This window comes from Anastrepha ludens, chromosome 2 (assembly GCF_028408465.1).
Source record: "Anastrepha ludens isolate Willacy chromosome 2, idAnaLude1.1, whole genome shotgun sequence".
Classification (NCBI taxonomy): domain Eukaryota; kingdom Metazoa; phylum Arthropoda; class Insecta; order Diptera; family Tephritidae; genus Anastrepha; species Anastrepha ludens.
In genome coordinates this window covers 31,144,993-31,163,974 of record NC_071498.1, presented here as the reverse complement: position 1 = coordinate 31,163,974, position 18,982 = coordinate 31,144,993, and the positions used below count along the sequence as shown (strand labels likewise).

Here is an 18,982-nt window from a genome sequence, read left to right as displayed (position 1 = left end):
GCGCATTTACTGATTGATTAAAACGTTTGCATGGAATAGTGAGCATACGCAGAGAAATATAAATTGCCAATGAACTGAAAAATTAAACCAAATATTGGGATCAATGAAGCCAACAACAACAAAATACATACGAGTATAAATAAATCAACTAAACTAGGCTGCGCTAAGTGCAAAACAGATGAGCAATGCCGCTGCTGAGTGGTAGTGCATTCATAAACTACATATTTATTTAAGAAATGTTTCAACTCCTCTATTGAGTCACTATAAGTGAAACGATGTGTGTTACATTAGTCATGCTATCACATTTAATACTTTGGAGGGCGTGAATGCTATACCGTTAATTTGCACTGTAACCACACAGTTTACTTTTTACAACCATAAATTTTTATAATTATTATGCATTGCATGGTAATGACTAGCTAAATTAGTAGAATTTCAAATACAATATATAATATTTCATATTTTATTATATTCAAATTTATTTAAGTCTTCGGATATACTAGGTTGTTCAATAAGTTTCGGTTTCAATGTGAGGGGGCATTTCTACTGTTTTTTTTTTTTGTTATGTTGGTACACTCTTCATATGGACGTATGTGAAGTTGACTTGGGTCTATCACCATGACTTAAGGGTGGTGTGGACCTGATTCTTCGGCTACGAAACGAGTTCGTGTCCAAAAATCGACCAAGAAGGTGTTAGAGCCAGTGTTTAATGCAAAAGGAATTTTGTTTATGGATTACTGCAATCGGTAAAACAATAAATTCTGAATATTATTGTAACCTTTTTGACCAGCTGAAGGAAAAAATTCTTGAAAAAGAACCCGTTTGCAAAAGAAATATTTTTAATCAAGACAACGCACCGTTTCACAAGAGCGTTTTGCTAAAATCCATGAATTAAAGTTCGTAATATATTTTTGGAGCATCCACCGTATTCACCAGATTTGGCTGCTAGCGACGACTTCCATCTGTTTCCAGACCACCTAAAAAAATGCATGCGTGGAAAGCGTTTTTCATCAAACGATGAGATCATAATAGCATAACGTAACCTTAACGACCCGGATTTATATCCGGCCAAGGACTGTCACTTCAGCAGCATTCCGTATATCTATGGGGAATGTTTATGCTGCTACAACAACAACAACATCATAACAGCTGTGAAATCGTATTTTGCAGCTCTTCCAGATTCTCACTTTAGGGATAAAATCATAAATTGGAACAAGTGTATTGATATATTAGTAACAAAAAAAAAAACAAAAAATAGTAGCTGGGTGCGCTTGTGCATGACTACCTTTCGGTGAGTCCGGGCTTGTATTTGAAATTGAACCATTGTTTGTAAGGTTGAAAGTAGTCGTATTGGACAAAACAAAAATGTATAATAGCTTTTACTAATTTTTGACAGTGGGCGTTAACGCCAATTTGTGCTGATGAAATTTTAGCCAGCAAAAACTATCCATCACAGAAAACTTAGAGTAAGTATGTAATGTAAATTTGTAATTGAACTTTTTATAAGCGAACAAATTTATTTTTTGTGAAATTTGGTGTTCTGTGTACTTTTGCCCTTGCGACGGTTTGCCATTTGCAGTTTATACTCAGAACGATAAAATAAAAAATTTACCAAAAAATCGTTAGTATGTAAAGTATATTTATGGTATTTTTTTTTTTTTTTTTGGCAACACATAAATTTGTAAACAAACTCAGCTGATATGTCTTCTTGGCAAATGGTAAATTCGATGGCAAATTCTCCGCTCCTTAACTTCTTTGCTTTTTCTTGTCTTTGAGAGAGAACTTTTGCTTACACTCTTGATTTGGATTTATGGCTGGTTGTTGTTGTTGTATCAGCATAATCATTCCCCATGCATGTAAGGGAAATGATTCTGGAGTGACAATCCTTGGTCGGACATAAATCCGGCTTGTTCCGGTAACGTAAAACCGACTATCGTGGGAATGGCTGGTTGTGGCTAATTTTGTTACCGAACCCAACTAACACCAACATCTCATTAAAAATGCTCAGAAGCTTGAGCTTGGGATTTACTGATGCCTTACCATTGAGTTTTGTTGCAGTAAGCGGGTTTTATGAATGCATCTTAATAAGGAGCAGCTTGGCTCATAAATTTTGAGCAGAGCACTTTACTGCAAATTAAATGAACAATCAAAATTGATAGAACTATTCGTAAAACTATCGATTCCACATAAAAACCATTACATTTTTATACAGCGCAAGTTTTTAGAGCAATTTATAGCGGAATTTATAGAACAAAGTGGCAATTCGAAGAATGATAGAAACACTATTGCGCCCATCAGAGAGCACGTGCCGTCACATTGGTGCAGTTGCATGTGAGAGATGTGAAAAAGCGAACAATGCTAGAAGAAATAGAAATTACACACTAATAAATTTCACAAGTGCGACATCACACACACAGCGATTCCTGTAAAATTTGTTGAGAGCAAACGACGCTTTAGTGCTACGTGGGGAGTGCCAGAGTGTTACTTCAATCATTTCACCAAAGTAGCGGTACCACGATCGGCGCCATCTTATTATTCTCTCCATCGTGTGACAGTTCGATGGAAGAGAAACAGTAGAACATATGATCTGAAAGCAAATGGTTGAATTTTTATTTTTTGTGAAATCTGGCATTTTGCTATCCGGCATGCATCGATTGGCAATTAGCAGTTTATAGTCAGAAACGATTAAATGGAAATTTTTGGATAGTATTAACTCAGCTGATATGTCCTGTTTTAGTAAACAATCTCAACTGATATGTCATCTTCTACCGAGTTTTGCAAATGATGGCAAATTTTACGACAGTGTCTGCTCTCCGTTTCCTTCTACATTTATCTCCTTCTGCTATTAAGTCTTTAAATTTTATCAGAGAATCTTTTTTCCGAAGAAGTTTTCGACTAAGCTGTGCTGCCCTCTTCTAATCAAATTTATTCTAAACTGATTTCCAAAAGTTCCATTTGCTATGAGTCAGATTTATCAAGTTAAAGATGGCTTACTAAAATTTAATGCAGGAATCTGCTCAAACATCAAGCCTCTAACCTGCATCGCTGGTTTTTTGAGGTTAATTTATGTTACTTATCATTTATTGGAAGATATCCAGTACACTTGATTACTGTGCTAAGGATTCGAGTACTATTGTAAATACACTTGGGGAAATATATGTAAGTATTATTCTTCACTTCATAGATATAAATATGTAAGTACTACACAGCAGCTGTTTAAAATACGGAGAATGAAGTTTCTGCTTAGTTCTGCTAAGTCTTACGCAGACACACACAACATTGACTGCTTTTTGTAATAGGCAAGTCTTTAAGTGAAGAATTTTTGTATAAATTCATAAATATACTATCACAAGTACATGGACATACATACAAACATACTATAGTTAGTACTATGAGTTTGGAGGTCAACCGGTAAAGCCATCAGAATTTCATTGCAGATACTAACTTTTATAATAGGTCTATTTATAAGTTCGTGCGGTTTTACAACAGATGGCGTAACTTGATTATTATTCCATCGATCCACATTTCCAAACATTCATTGGAGAGCTACTGTCGTAAGGCACAAACGTCAGTATAAGTTTTTTATTTGAAGCGTAAACAACAATATTTTTACCACACTTGAAAATGTCGAATTTCGTGCCAAATAATGTGTTTTTGCGGGGAATTCTTCTTCATTATTTTAATATGAAGAAAAAAGCAGCCGAAAGTCATCGTATCTTGGTGGAAGTTTATGGTGAGCATGCTCTATCTGAGCGAACGTGCCAGAAGTGGTTTGCACGCTTTAAAAGTGGTGATTTTGGCTTGGAAGACGAAGAACGCGAGGGTGCGCCGCCAAAGTTCATGGATACCGAATTGGAGGAATTGCTCGATCAAGATCCGGCTCAAACGCAAGAAGAGGTTGCAAAAACTTTGGGAGTTGATCAATCAACCATTTCCAAACGTTTAAAAGCCATGGGAATGATCCGAAAGGTAGGCCATTGGGTGCCGTATGAATTGAAGCCAAGAGACGTTGAACGCCGTTTTATGGCATGCGAACAACTGCTTCAACGGCACAAAAGAAAGGGTTTTTTGCATCGAATTGTGACTGGCGATGAAAAGTGGGTCCATTACGACAATCCAAAACGTCGGGCAACGTATGGATACCCTGGCCATGCTTCAACATCGACGTCGGCGCAGAATATTCATGGCCTGAAGGTTATGCTGTGTATCTGGTGGGACCAGCTGGGTGTTGTGTATTATGAGCTACTGAAACCGAATGAAACGATTACGGGGGATGTCTACCGACGACAATTGATGCGTTTGAGCCGAGCACTGCGAGAAAAACGGCCGCAATACGCCGATAGACACGACAAAGTTATTTTGCAACATGACAATGCTCGGCCACATGTTGCACAAGTGGTCAAAACATACTTAGAAACGCTCAAATGGGATGTCCTACCCCACCCGCCGTATAGTCCAGACCTTGCGCCATCCGATTACTATCTCTTCCGATCGATGCAACATGGCCTGGCTGACCAGCACTTCCGTAATTACGATGAAGTCAAAAAATGGATCGATTCGTGGATTGCGGCAAAACCGACCGAATTTTTCACAAAGGGAATCCGTGAATTGCCAGAAAGATGGGAAAAAGTAGTAGTAAGCGATGGACAATATTTTGAATATTAAATTTGTAACCATTTTACGTCAATAAAGTTTCAAATTTCGAAAAAAACCGCACGAACTTATTCATAGTCCTATTAGTAAAATGGGATGTTTAAGATTTTCCATCTAATTACGTTTACTAATGCGATTCGCAATATTCTGAAAATGTATCTTAATTATTTATATTTTTCAACTCACCTGATTTGTGCACCGTCAGCGCCTTGTATAAATCTTTTGTGTCCAGTGTTTTTTTACGCCCTTTGAAAAATATTGGCAACGTATACCTACAGGTGAAGAAAAATTTGTTAACAATATTTAGTTAGTTAATAAATGCTTTTATTCAGAAATTCATATAAAATAATAATACTTTTCAATGAAAATACGTAGGTGAATGTATATAAATATTTGCAGGTCCTATAAGCTGATCATCGCCACGGCCGAATATTAGTACGTGAGTACCGTTCGGAAGCGCAAAGGTTCACAGGCGCGGCATGAAACATTAATTGAAAGAAAAAGTATTTTTCTTTCTAATAGCGGTCATCGCTTCGCGGCGCGCCATGCAAACCTCCCAGGGTATTTTGCTATGAAAAACTCCTCATCAAAAAAAAACATTTGCCGTTCGAAGGCGGCAAACTGCAGATTCTTCTAGGAAGACAATATTGGCCAAATATCGAAAAAGGGTGTAAGCGCTAATTATATGTATGCATATGTACATATACATGTACATATGTATAGGGTAACCATATAAGAACGATAGGAAACGAAACTTAAATATCTAAAACAACAACTGCGTGAGATATGAAATTAATGCTGGCTTTATCATTCAAATGTCCGTTTCAGCACAGCTGGTAGTGCTTCAAGCCGTCGGTCCATTTTTGAAGACTCGATTGAATTCAATGTTTTGCGTAGATATTCCAATAACAGTGTTCCGAATGCCACTTCGAACTCGTTTAAAGTAGATGGCTTGTTAGCGTAGATTAAGGCCTTTACATAGTCCCAGAGAATATAATCGAACGACCATTGTCGCGTCACAGATAATGAATGCTCGCCGTGAGAAGTCCTAGTCGTCAAATTCCTGCTCTACAACGTCAAGTGTTACGTCACTTATACGGCATGTAGCGCCATCTTGTTGGAACCCCAGATGGAGTAGATGTTGTCGAGCTCTGGCCACAGAAAGTCGGTTAACAGCGTTCTATACCGGAGATTATTGGTGGTAATGGTATCTCCTTCCTCATTTCCTTTTAAAGAAGGTCCGATGGTGTCGCCGTGTCCGCAAGCAAAATCAATCTCTGAGGGTAATGGTGTCTTCTTCCTCATTTCAAAATAAGGAATCTCCTATGTCACCCAAAACAGTCAATCTTTAAGGGACATGGTATTTTCTTCCTCATTTCAAAAAAAAAGAAGGTCCGTTGATGTTGCCAAATCATAAACCGCCGCAAACTGTTAATCTTTTACGATGCAGTAGTCAATATTTACGGTAAACACTTGTGCTCGAATAATTGCAACTTTACTTGTTAACAGCGGCTAGCGGAGCCAAAAGTGCGCCTCCTTAGAGAAGATGATTTTTTGGGCATAATCCATATCTACGTATTTACAACAGAGCCGGAATTACGAAAATATTTTTTTAATAAGTTACATATGTTTTGCAAGCGGGAAGCGATGCGTGATAAATTAATAATCTTTACCGAACATTTTTACAGCTGAAAGTCATTAGTAACTTTGATAGCTGCTGAAACATTATTATGTTACCTCACCCAACTAATCACCGGTCACGGCTGTTTTCTGGAATATCTACATCACTTTCCGCTTACAGACAGCTCCTACTGCCCAAGCTGCCCCAATTCAATAGAGAGCGCCGAGAATGTGGCCTTTCACTGCATTCGCTTTAGCGGTGATCAGGCCTTGCTCGCAAGGGTCTTAGAAAACTTGCCAACAGCGATTGCACATGTGTTCGTCCAACGTCAAATGGGACGCAGTAAGAGCGTTTGGGGTCTAAATCATGAGGAAACTGCAACAAATTGATTGGGAAAGGAAAGTTCAACGGCAACAACAGCTGCAGCATACCGCCGGAGAGGAACTGCTTTAGGCAAACAAACAATCGAAGTGTAACCAACTTCAGACTACTCGCGCAGCTGATACGCATGCATCAGCTGTCTGTTAGTATCCAGGGTATTGTTTAAAGCGCGCGGAAGCATTTTGCCGAGAGTAAACGCGAAAGAAGAAAATCAGTAATGGATCTCAAACGTAATTGTGTGATTGCATTATACTTGGCTGGAAAATTACAACCAGCGATTGTTCGTGAGCTCTAGCACCTTAAAGTAAATAAAGTTTCTGTTTATCGCACCATTACTCGTTACAATGATACTATCGCGAAACGTCATGGAGGTGGTCAACAAAAGACTGCAACGTCACGTGAAATGGTTCAAAAAGTGAAGAAGAGACCAGAGCGAAATCCCCGAGGAAGTGCCAATGAAATGGCGAAAAAACTGGAAATATCTGATCGTAGTATCCGCCGCAAAGTCGAGCCTCTCAAGATCCAAAAGGCACGTGATCTCACACCAAAGCAGCCACAGACTTAAGAGAGCGAAGGAGTTTCGTAGCTTGGCCGAAAGCAGTCAATTTCCGAACATTGTGTTTTCTGGCGAGAAAATTTTTCAAATTGAGCAATTCGTAAGCTCCCAAAACGATAAAGTTTATTTGACCGACCATTCATACGAGAATTTAGTCATCAATTGTCCACCAGGAGGCATCATCCGCCACAGGTAATGATTTGGGCCGCTGTAACCGCAGATGGGCGCTTTTAAATCGTTTTCATCGAGCCTGGCGTCAAGGTAAATGCGAAATATTAGCGGGAAAGTATTCTGGAGGTTGCTTTGAAGCCGTGGGCAGACAAGCATTTCGGTGGCAGACCATAGACGTTCGAACAGGACTCCGCACCGTCTCACGAACCTCGAGTGAACCAAGAATGGTTAAAAAACCAACGCTTCAAACTTCGTAACGTCCGCACAATGGCTCTCAAATTCACCAGACACAAATCCGATGGATTATTCTCTATCGACCCATTTGGAGAGCAAGGTCCGAACTAAAAGATTCACCAGCCTCGAGGCGCTGAAAAATACCATTGTCCGCGAGTGGGTCAAAATATCTGCAAGTCACATTCGGACAACTTGCGATTCGTTTCTGGACCGTATCAACGCCATAGTCAGGGCAAAAGGTGATCATATCGAGCAAAAGCAAATTTATTCTTAATTTTGTATTATTTTCACACATTTTTTACTTTGAATTGAATAAAACTAATTTTCCAAACTGAATGTATGGCCCTTTTAATTGGTTACACTTCGTATGCTGTACCCTGTAATATCAGACAGATGACAAGACGAAAGCTTGTAAATTTTACACTATCGCAAAATTTTCGATGCTCCATTTATTCCAAAAACACTGAGAAATAAATGGATATTATCGAAGGCGTAGAGTCTCCATATGCCCAACAGCAGAGGAACCTGGACGCAGATACGGATCTTATTGTATTACATTTGCTCCGACAAAAAGTTTTGGTTAATAGCTGGAGAAATCTTTCTTCATTTAATATCATTACGAAAAATCCATTTTGCGATCTGATTTCACTCGTATTCAAAATATATTTTTGAAAAATCAACGACTTAAGCTAAAGTTGCACTCCCTTGATTTCTTCCAATATTATTTGAGAATTAAGAAAACTTTAGTTTTCCCCCGTTCGTCCAGCTCTTGTAATGGCCATCAATAAGGCACAACGCCAGTCACTGAATGCCCATTTAAAACACTCATAAGTCACGTATTCAGTTCTACGTTGGTTGTTGAAATTGTTGTTCAGTGGAGATATAAATTCAAACATTATTGTTAATTAATATTCGCACTTTGTAAGAAATTTCGATGTCGATCAAAAACCATTGAAAGCTAAGTACTCCTTGAGCTTCATTATTTCCATCAAAACTATTTTTATTTATTATTTTTCGATAATTATATTTTCCAAAATGCATGCAAATGCACGTGAAGCACATACGCAGTTGCTTGCATATGTACAAATATATATAATGTAACTTTGAAAGCCATTTGCACGTATTTAACTGAACTTATTGCAAGTAGCGTGCAGTTTTATCATAAGGGCGGAATAGCGGGCTTAGGCCAGCTGTCAACAAAAGTTAAATTGTTAGGTTGTGCACGTATGTACAATATATATGTATGTGTCTATAATATCCCTGCAGAAAAAGACGAACTATAAGGTGGCACAATATTAATCACCCTTTCAGAAGATTTGTATCAGGTCAGTCCACAAGTTCGTGCGTTTTTTAAAGGTGGTTTTAAAATTAATAAAAAAGATGTTTAAAGTATTTATTAATCAATAATATATTTTCCTTCATTATTTACAATGTCTTCCCAACGTCTTAATTCCCTGCTCAAAAAATTGTTTGTCTTTGGAGCCAAAGTACGCTTCGATATCCCTTTTTATGGCTTCTTTGGAGGAGTAGTTCTCGTAACTCATATGGGATTGAAGTCCACGGAAAAGGTGATAATCACAAGGTGCAATATCCGGAGAGTATGGTGGATGCGGCATTAGCTCCCATCCGAGCTCGTTCAGCTTGCCTAATGTTTGCCTTGCGGTATGAGGTCTTGCGTTGTCGTGGTGAAACAAAACTTTGCGTCTATTCACTAAAGACGGTCGATTTTTGTTAAGTGCCTCTTTCAGGTTTGATAGCTGATGGCAATAATAATCAGCAGTTACCGTCTGATAATAATAAACAATAGCGGCCATATCCCACCAAATCGACAGGAGAATCTTCTTGCGGAGAAAGCCATCTCTAGGGGTCATCTTTATCTAGCCATTGACGTTTGCGAACAGGATTATCGTAAAGAACCCATTTTTCATCACCAGTAACGATACTGTTCAAAAAACTTTCATTTTCAAGCCGTTGCAGCAGCTGAAAACACACATTCACTCTCTGCTGAAGGTTGGCGACGGAAAGTCTATGCGGAACCCATTTTCCCAGCTTTGAAACCTTTCCCAACTGAACCAGGTGCCTGTGAACTGTTCCATGCGATGAATTTAACCTCTGAGCTATCATATCGACTGCCAAATTTGGCTCAGCTTCCACGAGTTCGAGCAAGGCGTCGGAGTTAAAGACTTCAGGACGACCAGCGCGCGGGCCATCCTCTACTTCGCAGTTACCACTTCGGAATTTTGAAAACCACTTTTGCGCAGTCCTTACACTCACGGTATCCTCTCCGTGTACAGTGTTTATTTCTGCAGCAGCAGTTGTTGCATTTTTACCACCGCGATTAAAATCACTTGTTGAATGCAAAATATACAATATCAAAGGAAATACAAATAGTTCCGTTATATTCCGCGAATAATTTTTTGTATGCAAAAATCGTACAAAAATGAAATTATGGGTAAAATACGCTCCAACTTATGGATTGACCTGATACTTAATCTTGCCATAAATTCTGTGACAAATTTTTCAATGCATACGGCGAGAACAAATTCGCAGAAAAAACCATACTCAATTTCGTGCCAAATTTCGCTTGTTAAGAATGGTGTGGGGAGCTAAGGGAAATCGCATTGCAGTGATTGCATTACAAAAGTGGGATAAAAGTGCCAGAGAGATTTACGAATTGCTGAAAAAACTTAATATTTCGAGAATGTTTGCTTACCGCACGATCAATCATTTTTCCCAAACGTCTGAAGTGACAGACAGAAAAAGAAGTCCGCGCGTTGTTCGAACCAGTGCAGCCATAAAAGCCGTGGTGGCACGCGCTCAACGGCCGTGAAAATATTCTTTTCACAGATGAGAAAACCTCCACTGTTGAAGAAGTTTTTAATAAGGAAAAGGACAAAATCTATGCTAAAACTTCTAACGCAAAAGCGCAGTCTCTGTAATGGTATGGTGGGGATTAAGACCGGGGCAAAAGTGTACCAGGAGGATGTCTTAGAAGGTGTGTTGAAGCAGTTGAGCAGTACTCTATTCAATGGAGAGCGTTGGAGTTTCCAGCGGGATTCCGCTCCAGCTCATAAGCTAAAAAACAATATTCCTGGGCTCATAGCCGCAGAACCGTCCGGAAGTCCTAAGCTAAATCCATTGGGCTACAGTTTGTGGTCAAAATTGAAATTTGGAGAGTCTAAAACAATCCTTGGTTTGGCTTGTGTAAAAGCAAATGTTGACCATTTCGAATGAACATAATTTTTTTTTAATATTTTTGTGATTAAAAAAAAACTAACTTCATTAAAAAAAAGTATTATTACTTCACGTATATAACGGACTTAACTTGTAACAGAACTTATGGCAGGACTAAGTATAAATATATATAAGTGTGTATAAGTAGGTATGTCAAAAGGCTTACCAAAAGCAAAGCGCAGATATCACATTGGCACGTTCACGCGGATTCTCCGGCAAATCGTTAGTTTTAACCGACTGCATTTTGTTTTACACTGGAACGAGAAGAAAAACAGAAACCAAATGTAATTATACCAAATAAAAAAGAAGCAAAACATTACTAAAACAGGTAAATAAATGTCGACTATAAAGAATCAACGAAAATTATAAACAATGCATTGCACAAATCTACTGAAATGCCTGAATACACAATAATGAGAAAGCAATTTTCTGTTTATTTAAAGGCAACTACTGTAATTTCGAGTTGCAACAAAATGCGATAGCTTATTTAATGACCACAGATTGTCGACAAAAATTGCAAGCGGGCACACAGTCACATACAAATGCATTGACTCCATATATTTTAGAATGGGCATACAGGATGATCCAAGCGCAGTGATCTTTTTGAAACATATGTAATTTTAACACTGATTAACCTCGCTCAAAATCTTGACTATCAGTCAGCCCAAGTATCAGGCCGCTAGAGAACGAAATAAGAAACGTCTGCTCTTAAACGGCGAAAGCCATGTTTTTTTTTTTAATTTTTTGCGAATAATTAGTTTGAAATTTTATTACATTAATGTTTTCGCTATGCTGAACCCAAATATGCCATTTGCAAGAAACATTGTGAGACCGGTCAGCTGTCACTTTCTTTGAAAAATAAAACAAAAATTCCTAAGAGTGGCATCCTTTATGTTCTAAGACTAGCTGATCACAAATTTCAGTTTTACTATATTATCGCTATATTATTTATTATAATTTCAATTTTTTTCGATAAACTCTTATTAGATCAAGGCTCTGACGACGCCGCCATGGTGCAGATTCAAACTAGCCAACTCCTGTAAGGAGCAGATCAACTCTCTTGGGTGTACAGGTAGCATATCGCTGATCTGGGTGCCAGGGCATAGGAACATAGAGGGAAATGATGAGGTGAGCTTACTAGGAAGAGGACTGAATTGATCTCAGAGATCTTCTATCCGGTGATCTGCATCTCCCTGACTGTTGTTAAAGGGGAATTGCACAACTTGAATTGAAAAAGATGGAGCTTAATTTCTTCATGTGCTTTTTCGAAAACCTTTTAGCCCGAGTACAATACACGGAGGACGCAGAAAGTTCTGGGAACTCCACACAATTCAATTTCCAAACTCGTAGCTGTGTTTACCGGTCATTGGACGATCTGCACGCAGGCGGAAAAGTTAGGTTTACCATTTAACCCTCACTGCAGCAGCTGTGGAGACCTTTCGGAGAATGAGACTAATGTGCACTTTCTCTGTAAATGTCCGGGTTTATCAGCTAAACGATTAAGGGCAGCTTAGGGTGCTCCTTTCTTCGACAGCCTGGGGTAGTACAGAAACCTAAATCCCATCAATCTTCTCCAGCTATGGCTGGCTGTAGATATCTGTCTGTTGCAGGTCTCATAATAATATCAAAACGGCGCTTTAGCGCTACTTGGGAAGTGCAGAGTGGTATTTTAACTATTTCTCCTACCTACCTACCTACCTAAGTCCAATTGGAGCAGAGGGCGTCATGATGCTATGTGATATAACAAAATTGTACTAAACACAAAGAAAAGTACTTTTGACTATATGCAACATAAATCGCACCCAATATTACATATTAGGTTTCGCCAAATTAATTACTATATCTGAAGATTTATGATTTTTGCAAACGGCAACAAACAGGGATGCTATGCAGCGCGTAAAGGTCAAAATAAAAATTTCTCTCACCCAAAATCATATTTTTTTTCATTTAGCATAAAAATTATTCAAAAACAAAATTCGATGATTAATTTTGTATAATGGAAACTGCTGGGTTAAGCTGTTTTTAATTGGGTCATTGGTTTCTAAGCGAGAAGCGTGCGGTTTTATCTACATTTTGTTTTGATAAGATTCTCTCTTCGCTCTCTGATCGCTTAAGTGATTTTGGCCGAGTTTAACAAAGCGCGCTAGTCGTTTCTTTCTCGTGCTAATCGGCAAACGATAAGATTATTTAGTAAAAATATGCATTCAACACCTGCCGGTGAATACGGCAAAGATAACACGCCTAGGACAATTTGAAATATGTTGTGAAAGAGTTGTTCATCTAACTCGAACCAAATCTTACTGAGAAAACTGGTTTATGTTTATTTCGCAAAATTAATTGTACTGATTGTTGTATCATTACTGATAATGGTATCAAAACGGTGCTACGGCTACTTGAGGAGTGCCAGACTGGCACTTCATCCATTTCACCTACCTACCTGTATCATCACTGCTGCCAAGTAAACTGTATTAAATAATACAAATAAAATTTGCAATCTTGACTTTTTTATAGTAATATTTGTTTGATTTGTAAGACCGTAGGTGGAGTTTAACCTAAGCTTAAGAAGAAGCACTTCAAAGCAAATGGTCGCCTGCTTTTTTCGGAAAATCTGGTCACATCGCAACTCTCCCACTAGCGAATCTTAAAACAGTCAATTCTAAGTTAGGCACGACCATTTTTTTTGCCAGAAGTTTTTGGGCGAATTCAGGAAAGCCGACTGCCGAACACGAATCATCCGTCGTCAAGACATTGCGAGCTCTCACGTATCGGCTTACACAAGAGTTTTTGAGTACTTAAAAGATCGATTTAATGGGTCATCCGCTTAACACCCCTGATTTGGCACCTAATGATTTTTTTTTATTCTCGGACAACAAAAATAAAATGAGAGGTTAACGTATTTCAAACTACCCTCGTAGTGTTACTGGCCGTTCAAGCAAAAGCTTTAGCAAGTCTTACACTAGCATTGGACATTTTATCATTTCGCATAATAATTAGAAAAACTTCTTGTAAATGCAGAAGTTAAATTTTGTTCTAAATTCTATTATTAAAAAACAGTCTTTATAAACTTTAAAAGTAAAGCTTATCTCTCGATAAACTTTCGATTAAAAATGCACTAACAGATGTTAGCTAATCAGACATTGACTAAACGACTCGAGTTGAATGAAGCTGAATCCAAAAACGATTCAAGCGTTAATATCGTTGAATATCGTTGAATATCGTTAATTCTTTCTAATAAAATATATGGACAAAATTTAAGTCTGGTTCATTTGATTTCATTTATATTTATTTTAACATGTATATTGAACCACCCTGTATATAAGAAATCGCATGATAATTAAATTTTTCTATGTACTCATGAATCGCTTTACTGTTATAATATCATGGCTTGTGGCGACATTTCTGTTTGTTATTGACAAAACAAACTATGTATAATATTTGCCTTTTGCAATTGTCGATATCAAGAGCATTGCATGCGCAGGCAAAACCCTTTGATAAAACTGCGATAAAACTTAAAAAAACTGATATTGCACAATAGCCACTATTAATTCATACCCCTACAATTTATTCCCATATAAACTCTCATAAACACATCATTTTTTTTTTTTATAAAAATATACTAAATACTATAAAAATACCTATGAAGTCGAAAATAAACAAGACTGAGTTAAAATAGAAACCACAGGAGCTTTGGTCTGATAACTTCGAGTTTATTCAAAGTAGTCCTCTCTGGCCCCGGTACATTGTTTTGCGCGATCTAAAAGCTTTTCGAAAGAATGTTTCAGGTCATTGATCGGAATGTCCTTCAGGATGTCGGTACAAGCCTTTCGGATGGCTTCTACCGACGCAAAACGTTTTCCTCTCATGGCCAAATGCAATTTTCCGACTAGGTAGAAGTGACAGGGCGCCATATCAGGTGAATACGGTGAGTTATTGATGGTTAAAATGCGATTTCTAGTCAAAAAATCATTCTCAAGAGTGGATCAATGAGATGATGAATTATCATGCAATAAGCGCCAGCTTCCACCTTCGCGGTAATCAGGGCGAATTGGACGAATGCGATGCAACAAACGCTCATCAAAACATCAAGACAGAAAATCGCATTGACGATTTGGCCCGTTGGCACGAAATCCTTGTGACAATTCCCTTGGAATCGTAAAAACAAATGACCACTTGACGCTTGACTTCTCCAAACGCGACTTTTTGGGTGGTGGCTCGTCTGGGGCCTTCCATTCGGGGCCTTTGACGCTTAGTTTCAGGTTCATGTTGGAAATACCACGTTTCATCACCAGTTACAAAGTTGTAAAGAAAGTTCTCGTCTTTTCTCGCCTCTTTAATGAATGTTGAATTCTGAGCAATTTTTGGTCCTCAGTTAACTTGTGCCGAATGAAACGTGCACAGACCTTTCCCAAGTAATCAGTTAAAATGTGATAAATCGTTGTTTTGGAGATATTCAACTCCGATTCCATGAATTTCAACGATGATTTCGGTTCATTTTTGATAAATTTACGAAGAATTTCGATGGAGTTTTCGGTGATTACTGATTTTGGCCCGCATGTTCATTGTCATTTATGTCCTCACCACCTCTGAAACGTGTAAACCTATCATGAACTCTGGCACGAGATAGACAATCATCGCCATACACTTTTTTCATCAATTCAAATGTTTCGGTAAACGTTTTACCGATTTTAAAACAAAATTCGATATTAGCTCTTTGTTCGAAACTCATTTTTGTACCGATGATACAAACATACTGACACTTTATACGCAATAACTTCGCTTCCATTGAACCGAATGTCACCAAGCTTTCACTGGGAGTCAGCTAGGGATGTAACTTCCAACGCACTAACTCATTAAAAAGATGGCGCCACCAAAAACATTTTTATGACGTCCGTTTTGTTTATTTTGGACTTCACCTTGTATTGTTTCAAGTATTGTACCACATTTTTCCCAATTTCATCAAAAGTTTGCAGTTTAATAGGCCATTGAATTTTAGTGCAAGTTTCAAGTGGCTACAAAATATCGTTGATTTTTCACAATTTTTTATCACTGAAATCTCACGCCTTTTCTTCTATACAAAATAGCAACATATGTTTTTTTTTGCCGGGACAGGCTAGCAAGTACAGCACTCAGACACAATTAAGTCTATTGCACTGTACTCGGGTTCGCTTTCTAATTTTCTTTAAATCAAGGAGCCAAGGTGGTCGCTTCTTAACACATCAATGCCAAAGACGTCAAGCCTCATTCGATCGGAGACCGATCAGGCACACAGAAAGTGGCCCGCCATTTCATCTTCCTCTCCCCATGCTGGGCAGACTGCTCTGCCTGAGATACTTACCTTTTCCATGCTCTTCGCCCCTAGAAAGTGGTCATCAGTCCAACCAGCTGCCTACAGTGCCTTCTTCTTAATGATAGGAGGATCCGCGACAGTCGGTCGGACATGACAGGTAACATCCGTTTTGCCCATCTGCGGCCTCTCTTAGCCTGCCAGACTCATTTGTGAGTTAGAGTTATCCGTTTTCCGACCATGGCGTTAATGGCTGCAGAAGGGAGTGGCAGAACAGGCTCAGTGCCAAAGAAGTGGGCCTCAGAACCCATCCTAGTTAAAGAGCCTGAGATCTCGTTAACCGCGAGAACCACGTGTCTCGGGACCCATGTTAGCGTCAGGACATTATGTCCACTGACATAGTTCAACCTGGATTTACAGTAGCCAACCACCCTTGAAGTGGTTGCAGGGCTATCTAAAGCCATGAGAGCAGCTTTGCTGTCGCTGCAATCTGCCTCTCCATCTGTTTTCCACAACAAAGTTCATCGCTTCTTGAACAACATACACCTCCGCTTAAAACACAGATGGGTGCCTTCAACAGCAAAGTGTAGATTTGACCCGCTGTATTCCATGTAGACATCAGAGCCGGAACCGTGCTCGGTCCTGGAGCCATTCGTGAAAATGCGAACACAGCGTTTGCTGGGCTCATTTTATTTTCAGAGTTTGATCACAATGGAGCCTCTGGCAGCACCACATTGTATCTCTTTTCAAGTAAAATTCTTAATGGCAAGAAGTCAAGGGGCATGGCGAGGATGCAGCACAGTCGTTTGATGTACAGGCGGTCTGATAAAATGAATTATAAAGCAACATTGAATATTCGGTTGGAAAGGGCTAGCCGAATGGTCATTGAATTCCTTTGTAGGCATGTTCATGTTAACACTATTTTTTATTTGAGTTGGTTAAAACCTTGATCATTAAACATTTTAATCCTTTATAAAATATATTTCTCTTATCAACTTCTGTTCTAAACAGCTGAAGACTAAAACTATTACTTTCCCTGATTAAATATGAGTGGGTTTCGTTTATGTATCTTAGGTTATCGCACAGAGAATCCGGTAACCTGCAGAGGTGTGGCCAACATCAGACCGTTAACCGGCTCTCAGCGATTTAGAAGCACGTAAAATGGGTCATGACAACGGTCTGTTTACGAAAAATTTGAGATTATGTCGGTGATATATGAAAAAAAATCAACTAAACCTACGCCCATGTTTCTTCGTTGCCATCTGAACAACAACTGATTGGACGAATTAGTGAATGTGCGTAAAATGAGCGAGCCGAATTCTATTGCCGAGTACCCGATGAGTGGCAGCCGAAGTTACTTTCACAACTTTGCTTCGGATGGTCAAGCCTGGTAATCGATCATCCTTGTTACGCACGAACTACATAGCATGATGAAATATTTGCTGTTTCACGCTCAGCCGAATTCAAATCTCCAATGGGAGCTCAGACCGACTCCTGTGATAAACCAACTTCGACTACTACCTTTTCTGACATAGACGCATCTATAAGCGTTTGTTGCTTCCGATCTGCACATAATCGGCTTATAGTCCACAGACTCTTGTCGATTTTGTGACCAATCCCAGGAGACTCCAATGCACCTTCTCCTTGAATGTAGTGTTATAGAAGGTTGAGACATCTCAGCCAATTGCAGCCGGAGGAAAATCAGTCCAAACCAGCTCTATCTTCAATTCTATAAAACAACTGGGTCTGGATGAGGTACTGTGATGAGTAGAGAGATGAAGTGCAAACTTTCAATAAATTCAAATCTCTAAAATCTGATTCCGATCTAACAAGAAACTACGAAACCACTCAAGTTCAACGATCTCAACGCCAATATATTCCAGTTTTTTCAACAATATTTCCCGGTCAGTCGTTTTGAAGGCTCTTTTGAGGTCGATAAAAACCGAGCTCACTTCGACAAATTTTATTTATAAAAGACAATCTGGGGTCTTATTGAATCACTCTGTACCAAATGGCCCTTGTTTTTATATAAGAGTTGGGAATGTTTTCTGTAAAGTACTCTATCAAACAAGAATACCCCAAATTCATCGACTTCCCGACTTCAGAGGGCTACGAATGCCCCAAGTAGTTCTCAGTCTGCCATTTAAAACTCTCTTCGCAGTGCTGGCATTCCAACTGTTTGTAAAATTTTGCCTGCATATGCACATTTTCACAGTCCTCATCAATTGTTTGGCGTAAATAAGCATTTGCAACTCATTCCAATCAGCAGAAAGGTGAAAACTGACACTTCTATTGTCTGATGTTTGCAGGCTTGTCAGCTCCACGCATTCCGAGTTAATGTCGCTCGCGATCAGCCCAACGCATTCAAAAATCAACCAGTTTGTCTGTTAATTCCACTACCGTCAATGAAAGTATATGTTACCGGTCCATCGTTCGATTAAAAGATTCACATTCTTGAAACCTCTTACAAACCTATTTAATCTACTTCATAAATTTCAAAAGAGTGATTGACTTCAAATGTTTATTTGAATTAAAATATTTGTGTTAAATAATGCTTTAAAACAATGGTAACTTTGTATTGTGGTTAGGTTTATAATAAATTTATACATTGCACGGTAAGAAAAACAAGGTGGCGCAAAATTAATCATCCAATTGCGTTTTTGCATAACTGAAATTTTATTTGTACTAAATTTAAAAAAAATTGTGGGTGATGGAAATCTTTATTTTGACAACCGTTACGCGCTCTATTGCTTGTCTGTTTGTTTAATGCAGCTGTCTAATCCACAAGTGTCAAATATGATTGACGTATGACGCCATTTGCGAGCTTGCGGTTAACTTTGCACTACCA

At 38.7% G+C, this 18,982-nt stretch overlaps 1 protein-coding gene across 17 annotated transcripts in view; it reads right to left on the bottom strand.

Annotated features, from left to right (window-relative positions):
• The window catches only part of LOC128867611 (probable multidrug resistance-associated protein lethal(2)03659), a 58,206-nt gene that overhangs the window by 17,751 nt on the left and 21,473 nt on the right, over positions 1-18,982 (bottom strand). For all 17 annotated transcript variants that reach the window (XM_054109090.1, XM_054109053.1, XM_054109046.1 and 14 more), the window contains 2 exons: positions 11,017-11,104; positions 4,840-4,925 (listed from right to left, as the gene is read on the bottom strand). In XM_054109090.1, the coding sequence (XP_053965065.1) occupies positions 4,840-4,925; positions 11,017-11,093 (163 nt within the window). In that variant the 5' untranslated portion in view covers positions 11,094-11,104. The remainder of the gene's footprint in view (positions 1-4,839; positions 4,926-11,016; positions 11,105-18,982) is intronic.